Raw genomic sequence first — 10,221 nt, forward strand, 5'->3', positions numbered from 1 at the left:
ATTTCTCACATTTTAGCATATCAATATCGATATCAATCTTTTTACTTCCCTGTTTGGAAAACAGTAAAAAATGGAGAGTGCTACATTTTATAAAAAATTCTGGTGAAAGGGAATGAAGTTAGTAGATTGAGAGCTTGAATATAGAACATGCTTGACATATAATTATTGATTTTTTTTCCTTCACATTCATTGTTGGCCTATAATGCTGTCATGTTAGAAACTGATATGAATACCAGAAGGAAAATGCAAAGCCACAGTGAAGAGATTTGAAATATGTAATATTTGGGGGAGGAAATGTCAATTTGAATGTATTTGACAGATTGTGTTATGTGTTACACTGTATTTTTTAGTTTTTATTTATTTATTTATTTTTTTACCATTAAAGCATTTTATTAAAAAAAAAGAAGAAAAAAAAACTATATAAATCATAATATAACATTTGAACTTTTCATATTTTACAAATTCCAAGACACTCCAGACTTACTCACCAGATTATTATTTATTTCACAACATACATTCACTTCTTCATCCCAAATAGCAAACTGGTACTGCCTACAATTCTTACAGCTGTCTTACATGGGAAAAATATGTGTTGGTTTGTCCATTCTTATGTTTCCTTTGATAAACAAAAATCTGTTATATTGATCTGTAATGTAAAGTATTTATTAGCTTCCTTCTGAGATCTGTTTAGTTCAATTAAGCCTTACAATGATATTTAGCCCTAAAACTTTGATTTAGATGTTCATATATAGAAATATGACATGTAAAAAAAGTGTTGAGTGTTTCTCAGTCCAATGGAGATCCATACACTTCAACCTCACAGAGTGTAAGATATTGTTGCTGTCCTGGAATAACTATACTGACATAACGTCCATCCATCCCATTACATTCAAATGAGGTGGAAAAACCAGCAGCAATGGAAGAGACCACGGCACATCTGAAGAGAGAAAGAGAGAGCTTTAACCACAATCCATATCCAGACCAAAATACAGGACTGATCTAATAAAGACTATAATTTGTTAAAGTTAAATGTTACTTTATGCAGAGGAATGTTTTCATAGAACCACAGAGCCATTAGTGTTACACTTTTAGGTGTAATCAACATACAAATGGCATACGAGAACGAATGTTAACATGTCAGAATGAATTAATTTACCTGGGATTATTATTGCCATTGTTATCCAGACTGTTTCCAATTCGGATTTCTGCTCCATTTATTCTTTCAGGAAAACCATCTGCTCTGTTTGTAATTACAACTAGAAACACTTTGTGTGTTTTCCGTAGGTCCACTCTCCACCAGGGATTGAGGACACTTTCAGTACAGGAACAGGATCCATGAGTGAAGACACCATCTTTGTTCCCATCAATGGCATTGGATGCAATTGCATTCCCATAGAGGGATATCTGTGTAGCTACTCCACTTAAAGCCACATTTTCACCTAGAACAAAGTGATAATTGTATGCCAAATGAGAACTTACTTTTGAATAAACAATTTGTCTTTTACCATCTGGAGCAAAAAAGTCACTTAAAAGGGAATGAATGTCATTGCAGTAGATACAGTAACAAAATATCAAACCAACTGGCATTTATTTTAAATAAACTGCAACATTATTGTAACATGCACTGTAAAAATGCTCAAAAGTATTACTTTATTGGCTTTCTGTTATTGGAGAAAAAATGATGAGTGTCAGTCAATATGGAAGTTGAAGATGGCTTTGACCCTGGAATTTGTCTCTCTTTTGCATGATTACATTATATAGTATCTGAATCCATTTAAACTGTCAATAACAACAGCTAAATAAATATTGTCACCGTCAGGAGCTGGATAACCATACACCTCAACCTCGCAGAGGGTAAGAAGTCTATTCCCGGGTATGACCACGTTGACATAACGGCCTTCAATGCCTTTTTTCCACTTGAAAGTGAGGGATCTTCCACCTGGAATGGATGAAATCCTTCCAGCCCTATATAAACAACAGCAGAAGGACAATATGTAATTGTTCATAAGAGTGGTTATGTAATGTCATTAAATTATTCTTTAAGAGAATCTTTGTTCTTTTAAGGTTTTCTTACAATGGATTACTGTTTCCGTTGTTATCCAGAGAGTTCCCGATGCGTATCTCAGCTCCATCCAGCCTTTCAGGACAGCAGTCTTTTCTGTTAGTGACAGTTATGGAGGTCACTACGTACTTGTCAAGTAAGTCTACCCTCCACCATGGGTCAGTCAGCTGTGTAGTGGCAGTACAGGATCCATGATTGTAATCTGAATCACGATTGCCATCAATGGCGTTACTGGCATCACCATATGGTGCCCAAGGATTCTCAACCAAATATGCTTGCGTGGCCTTGCCATATAAAGCGAGATTTTTGGCTGAAATCAAAAAATTATTTTAGTAAAAATGCTGAGTGTAACAAAATGAATAAATAAGTCATTTGAAATTGTATTTTTTTTTTTCTCCTATTTTGCCCTGACATCATTGTTATGATTTTAACAATGGGTTTATATTGGCACTGATTTGATAAGAATATCTTCTATTGAAATGTGAAATACAGTCTAAAAACATCTTCAGTAACATATCTATACTTAAACTGCATTATAAGATAATTAAAGCCTTCTCAGTCAAATTAAAAAAATAATGAAACACAAAACAATTATAAAACTGCCAAAAGGTAACATACAAATGTATCAAACCATTTTTTGTCCTGAAGACATTGCAATAAAATTACAATAAAGTTTGATATAAATGTAACATCCTGCTTTGTCAAATGCTTTAATGCGATTGATAGGCTACAGTCAAAGTATATTTGCATTGTCATTGTAAACTCTACCTTTAGCAGTAGTTGTGTCTGTAAAATAAGGCATCACAAAAATACAAAGCAGGGAAAACATGTGCATTTCCATTGTCCTACAAATGAAATGGAAGAACAAATCTGATTAGCATTTTGCATTTTATTAATGTGTGTTTTTTTACTCATAGAGTAAAATCATTTATAATCAGATTTGTTAATGAATTTACTGAGACTTTGTTTTAGGATTTAATTTTTTTGTCTTCTTTTCTAACCGTACTTAATTAGTGGGTAATTAAGGAAAAAAACATTTGAATTAAAATGAAAGCATGCACATAAAAACTTAACTTGACAAGGATATATGATAGCAGTGACAAATTCATGACATTTTTAGTTTAACTCACCCACCTTTGTGTTAAAAGCTACAGAAGTTTTCTCAAAGATGACATGTAGCTCACTGGATAATGAGTACTCATCAGCCTTTTTATATCAGAAAAAAACAATGGGTCAGCTTTAAATGCACTGCAAGATTTTATCACACTGATATGTTATCGAAATAGGTAATCTCAGATAAATATGCTTTATCACCCTTGTAATAAAATCCATGACGTTGTTTTCCAAATTTATGAGCTTACAGCAAGGTCTGTTACTAGGAAACATTCAATGTGTTTCTCATTTGGTTTAGATATTTTATCTGTTCTTTATCTGCTTATAGATACTGTAATATGATGAAAGTCATGAAAGTGCAGTGCATATCATTTAAAGTAGACAAAAGACAATATAAACGTGAAAGAAGACATTAAGAGCAAAAGAAAATAAAGGTTTTAAATAGACATCCTAATTTGCTAAAACTTGTCCAACTCATTTTAACCCTATCAAGCTCATACTAATCAAATCAGAGGCTATGTCAAGTACTCATAGAAACATAAATAAACTAGAAATGCATTAGCAGACAGGTCATCATGGCTGGCAGTTAGATTTTGAATGGCAAACATTGTAACAATGTAGGTCAACAACAATGGGAGATTTTCAAACTGTAATGTTACATTTCTGAAAGACTGTAAAGGCCAAAATTAGATAGCAAAATGCCTTTCAATCACTGTTATTAACCAAATAATTGCATGGGTTTTGGATATTGAATCTTAAAGAATTATGGCACTCCAACCCAACCTGATGAGACAATTCAACTGACTTGACCCTGTATTACTTATTTATAAAATATGACCTTTACAAATTCTCCAGTCGGCCATGCACAAATCAGTATGTACAATTCTTTCTGCTTCTTTTATACTATTCCAAAATTGTTCAGAATTTTAAAATTATTAGAGAGACATACTTTATAATAATAATTTAGCGTTACAGGTCATGGTATTGGATATATTTCTTAGTCACCCGTATGCTTCCCAATCGCCATCCTTTGTCTGACAAAATTTAGCCCAGGCTTTATCCCTCTGCCTAAAGAGACATAAGTTGCATTTATCCAAGGTAGGTGTTTTTCCTTGACATTTGAAATTTTCCAGGGAGCATGTCTGATACTTGAGTGAACTCAGAATGTATAAAATCCCAGGTATCCTGAACATTGTGTTTTAATTGGTACCTATCCCAATTAATTCGATCATTAATAAATAAGGCAACGTTCATTTTCTTTAGTTTTTTTTTTTTATTTTCCGTCATTTTGGGGGCAATTTTGGAATTTTAATCTTCCATACAGATATAAATAACTGAGTGGTCACAGAAGCAGTCTGACAGAATACCAGCTTTAATAAATCTGTCAGGGTGAGTGAAAAGTATCAAGTAAAGACTGATATGTTGGGGTGATTCGAGTGGGTTCCTTAATTGTGATAAGTTTCGATTTTCAAAATTATTTTTATCTTTAACAGAAGGCTTATCTAGCCAATTTTTTGGAAATCACCTAAAACAATTATTTCATTTTTACATAAGAAATCAAACAGTTGGAAGATTCAGTGGGACAGAGGGAGGTCTATATATGTTTCCAATTGTTATATATTTGTTCTGATGAAAAATGATTTTAACAAAAAGGCATTCAAAATGTACAGGTTCAACTGTAGATATAATTAACTCAGATATCAAGTCTGAGACAAGCCCCTAGAGCTTCTATCAGCTCTATAAAGTACATAATTTACAAGTTTGATTTCAATATCAGAGATTTTGCTACTAAGCCATGTTTCAGACAGTGTAATAATATTAGGATTATGTTGGACTATGCATGCATGGAGTAAAGACATTTTTGGCAAAAGACTTCTAATATTCAAAAAATTATTTTTAATCCTTTAGTATTATCCCTTTTGAAAGTAAGAATTTGTATTGATAGCTATACACTACTAAGTGATAAATTAAAAGCTAGGCAAATCCAAAAAACTAAGAGGGCTGTAAGAGGTTGTAGTAATGTAACAACAAAACAAACACACAAAACAACTAAATTGATTGAGCTTAAATTGTATTGAACCAGAATGTTCCTTTAATTAGCAATTAACTGGTCCACAAGCATATTGACTCTTAATAAATAAATATTCCTCTTACTTCTGTACTGTTCTAGCTATAATAATGGAATCTGGCAGTGTGATATTACAGATAATGCTGACTTTTGTGTGGCAAATTGCTTGTTATGTTCCTCTTTTTGTCTCATTTGATTGACATTCTGAAAGTGAAAGTTGAGATTTATAGTAAAAAAGGATTTTAATATTGATCTGTTTCTCATCCAAAGCGATTGCATCACTTCAGAAGACATATATTAAACACTGGAGTCTTATGGATTACTTTTATGCTGCCTTAATGTGATTTTTGAAGCTTGAAAGTTCTGGTCAACATTCACTTGCATTGTATAAACCAAAAGAGCTGAGATATTCTTCTAGAAGTCTTTGTGTTCTGCAAAAAAAGAAAGTTATACACATCTGTGATGGCATGAGGGTAATGTTGTGTAATGAGTAAATTATGAGAACATTACAATTTTTAGGCGAACAATCATTTTAACAGGATTTGGCTAAAAGTGCATTAAACCTTGCATCCATTATGCACATGACACCTAGTTTTAATCTATTTTAAATTACTTAAAAATTATTTAAGATTCATTGATTGCTCATTGATTACAAAAAGTAATCTTCTTTTACAAAAATCAATTCCATTAAAGGAATATTCCAGGTTCAATTCAAGTTAACATTAATTGACATCTTTTGTGGCATAAAATTGATTACCACTCAAATTTATTTTGACTCGTCTCTCCTTTTCTTTAAAAAGAAAAAAAAAGAAGCTAAAATCTTGGTTACAATTGGGGGCCAATTTTTGAACATTAAAATACCCACTGTTTCAAAAGTATATCCATGGGAAATAAAGGATATGTGTGTAAACATGATTATAGTGTTATATATCACTTACTAACCTTTTCTGTGTAAAGTTATAGCCAATTTTACTACTTTGTTACCATGGTGATGTAATGTCAACAAACCCTAAAATGACTGTAAAAATGTCAATTTAAACATTACTGCTAAAATATCTCACAGGTTTTAACAGAAGAATTAATTGCAAGTGCTTTTATAAAATTATAAGCTTCACATTTCTCCACATTCACTTTAACCGACCCCATGCACTTCCTTTGTAAATGCCTCACTTAACCCAGATTTTTGATATTTTATTTGTTTTTATGAAAAGGAGGGACGAGTTGAAACATTTTTTAGTATTATTATTGTAATCAACATTATGCCACAAATGCTGTCGATTGAGCTTAACTTGTATTGAACCAGGAACATTAATTTGTATATAAATAAGAAAAAACTACGTTTTTAAATAAAAATAATAATAATAATAATTTGTCCTTTTGTTTATTGTATCTCCTCATATTTAACCCTTGTGCCTTGTTATATATTTAACACAGTTGAGTGTGTTAAGGGACAAAAATGGTCACATATTAAACATTGCCTAAAATATTATATATTATTATTATTTTCCACAAATACTGAGTTAAATCTTTTAACCAGCATCAGTCCTCATCATAACTACCAAATATTTATTTAATTTCAGGATTTTAACCCTTTAAATACCAGTTTTGGTGGTGATACCATCAATTTGTATTAGAGGAAAAAACACAAAAATGTAATTATTTTCCATATACTAAATGCAAAGTGAAAACTTTAGCTTTGGATTATCACAGTCTTGAATATGTCAAAGATTAGCAGCAACATTATTTTTGGTGCATTTTTATTTTTTGTGCTATGTCAGATTTAAAAAAAAAAAAAAACCCAGTTGAGTGTGTTAAGGACAAATTTGGTCCTATTTGAACCCATTAAAATATCAATTTTTGAACCCACTGTCATAATATCATAAAATCATAATTTCTATTCAAATACCCTGTCATTACCAAGCCTTGGGGTAAAATATTTATTTTTTACTGTTTTACACCAGTTAGTACCATTTCTCATATAATTGACATACTGCAAACATCTACTGCAAACATTTTCCTTATTTCTATAGGTGAATACAACCTGTGCCTGTCACTAAACAACAAAATTTGCTCTAGAAAGAAAGCAAAACTATACAAGATCACCATGAACATGAATTTTTATTAACTATAAAATTTCTATAAACATATAAAACATATTAAAACTTCAATACAAAATGGGGTCATTCTCATTTGCAGGAGCTGCAGAATTGCAATGCATGCTCCTTACATATGTAAACGCCACATTTTGAGCAGGTGGTGGACACTTTTCTTTTTTGGGGAGGCAGAAACTGCACCCCTCCTCCTCTTGTCATGGGTGTCTGCAGACCCACTTGCCTCTGAATTTTCTGCTCTCTGCTGCGATTGAACCATGGCTGCTGCGGATGGTGTGCGGGGCAGGCGCCAACAGCCTGCAAAATAAAAAGAAAGATCAAGGAAAAATGAATAACATGTATCTATTTTTTGGCCCAAGTTATAAGAGAAAAAAAATGCATGATACACTTAGAACTAAAAATGCCTAGATTTTAGAAAACCACAAAGATATGTATATAAAATAAAAAGAGTTACTGTTGCTAATAGCACATACCTGATCCAGGCAGTCGACAGCTCCTTTGCACCGGTTGTAGTCCATTATTATAACAGGCTTCTGGTGCTCCTCTCCACTCATAGCGGGCTCGCGGTGCTTGGTGCTCAGCAAAAGCACATTTTTCCCCCGTTTTGGCACATATGACACGGCCGTTGTGGTCTTCCTGAACGCAAACATGGAGGGTCTGGGTTGTCGCGCTCTGGTTTGGAGAAGGTGTGGAGGAAGCTCTCGTTTGTTCCTCCGTATCGTTCCAACCAGAGCAATTTTTTCTTCATCTTGTCGAGTTTGAAATTACCGCACCAAAGATGTGCACAGCTTTATATCTTTTGCATGAAACGCACTTGTATGATTTCTCAACTAGTCAAAACACAAACAAAGGCACACTTTGTTTTGGAAAGCTTGCAGCTACATCGTTGTGTTGCCGCAAGATGAAAGGTGTTATTATTGTCTAAGGACTGACAGCATGGCTGTGTTTGTGCCTCTACGTATGTGAGAAAATATCAATTAACTTTGAAATATAGACTGCCAAAAAAAACGAAGCTGTGTCAAAGGTTCAAGTCTGTGCGTAAAATACGCATGAATCAAACCGAAAGAAAACAATGCAGTAAGAAGTGCTTTCTCTTGCTAAATACACACACACACACACACACACACACACACACACATACAGAGAGAGAGAGAGGGAGAGAGAGAGAGATTAAACAGAAATGGAAAAATATGACCTAATGCGAATATTGTGATTTGTCACTCGCCTAAACACCATGTATTATATTTAGGCCCTACACACACACACTTTTGTCAACGCAGACACACATTGCTCTCAGACATCCACACATAATTATAAATATAATATTAGATCGATTAGCCATTAAAATGCTTCATAACACAGTCAATAGTACCCCTAGTGGAAACCAGGAATATAACATGCATTTCCACCCATAGGGAATACCTATGTAGTGACGCCATCTGTTGGAATACACTATATAATGCAAACAGGACCCTTTTGCTTCCCAATGACGCAATGTTTCGACCGAAATCGATTTGCATGTATTAATAGGCTTATTTGAGATGAGCAAAATCTGCGCAGAACCGATCACCGGTGATCAGCGCGTAATGCATGCCGGTTAGAAATGTGTCCGAGAGCAGTCCGCCTTGCTCTGATGTCATGCTGACGTATGTCAAAAAACACTCGCGAGCGCAAGGCGCACGTGTCGGATTCTGCAGTCGCGCGCAGTTGCTCTCCACCGACTGCGCTGATCAAAAGCATGATGGGAAACGACTTGCTGACGACACAACTTAATGCTCATTGGCTGCGATTGTCAGCTGATATTTTTTTCCCTTAATTCTAAGAAGTCCATTACCTATAGCCTAATACTATTTACTTTTTCTATAGTACTTTATTAGTAATTAGTACATGTGCTTTATTTATCCTTTTATTTTTATTTTCTTGGTTTTAAGTCCTGTTTGTTGTAATTTTCTCTTTATTGTATTGTATGCTTGTGTTAATTTTGTACATTGACATTTTTGTACCACATTATTCCATTAAATAAATTAGTCAATCAATCAATACATGCATACATACATCTAATGTGACGGTTTTACAATTAGGCCTCATGTTTGTGTGTTTTTATCTGATATCTTTATCTGGGTATGTCTTATTCCTGGAGTGCAGTAAACGCCACACATGCATGCTAATTTCTTAATTTAGAATGTGTTTTTGTTTCATATTATTTTTGAATAATAATTTGCTGTACACACTTTTCCTAATCATTAAACATGAAATTCAAACTTACATTAAGGTGACAAACAATTGTGTAATATATTTATATAGAATATTTTTCATGTAAAAGGGGATAGTTCACCCAAATATTTTTTTTTCTTTGGGTAAACTATCCCTTAAGTAGGATACACATCATTAGGTTAATCAGCTGTGCCATATCCCACTCTGAAATGTTTAACCCATAATTAGGGATAACAATGTAAACAGCATCTGTATGCTCAACATTTCTCATTATGGCTTTGATTATAAGAGGCACCCACAAAGTTAACAATTGTAGCAAGATGGAGAATGTGTTATTAACACTATCAGACTCCCAGGGAGCAATAACATTAACAGTAAGCAAAGAAATTGCTGAGACAATAAAGAATGGTGAGGAAATAATAATAATAATAATAATTTGGATGCTTGATGATGGAATTAATTTTATTTTATTGATTTAAATTCCTTTTTACAGATAAAAAAATATGCAGCATATATAATGCAACAAGTGAGAAATGCAGAACAGAAACAAGGTAAGGCATTTTAAGTAATGAGCACTGTTCACTTTCGGTGATTCTCCTCATCATAACCATCTTCGTGTAAAAACAGTGGTATTTCAATTGCATCCACTTCGT

The 10,221-nt window shown here is 33.3% G+C and overlaps 1 protein-coding gene across 1 annotated transcript; it reads right to left on the reverse strand.

The window, feature by feature from the left end:
• Nucleotides 1-786: 786 nt before the first annotated feature.
• si:ch211-215k15.4 (fucolectin-3) lies at nucleotides 787-2,896 on the reverse strand. Its single transcript, XM_052144225.1, has 5 exons — nucleotides 2,831-2,896; nucleotides 2,075-2,372; nucleotides 1,814-1,965; nucleotides 1,157-1,439; nucleotides 787-937 (listed from the first exon to the last, which is right to left on the reverse strand). The coding sequence occupies exons 1-5, from the start codon at nucleotides 2,889-2,891 to the stop codon at nucleotides 787-789; spliced, it is 945 nt and encodes a 314-aa protein (XP_052000185.1). The 5' UTR covers nucleotides 2,892-2,896.
• Between the last annotated feature and the right edge of the window lie 7,325 nt (nucleotides 2,897-10,221).

The sequence above is a fragment of the Xyrauchen texanus genome, chromosome 15 (genome assembly GCF_025860055.1).
Source record: "Xyrauchen texanus isolate HMW12.3.18 chromosome 15, RBS_HiC_50CHRs, whole genome shotgun sequence".
NCBI classification, from domain to species: domain Eukaryota; kingdom Metazoa; phylum Chordata; class Actinopteri; order Cypriniformes; family Catostomidae; genus Xyrauchen; species Xyrauchen texanus.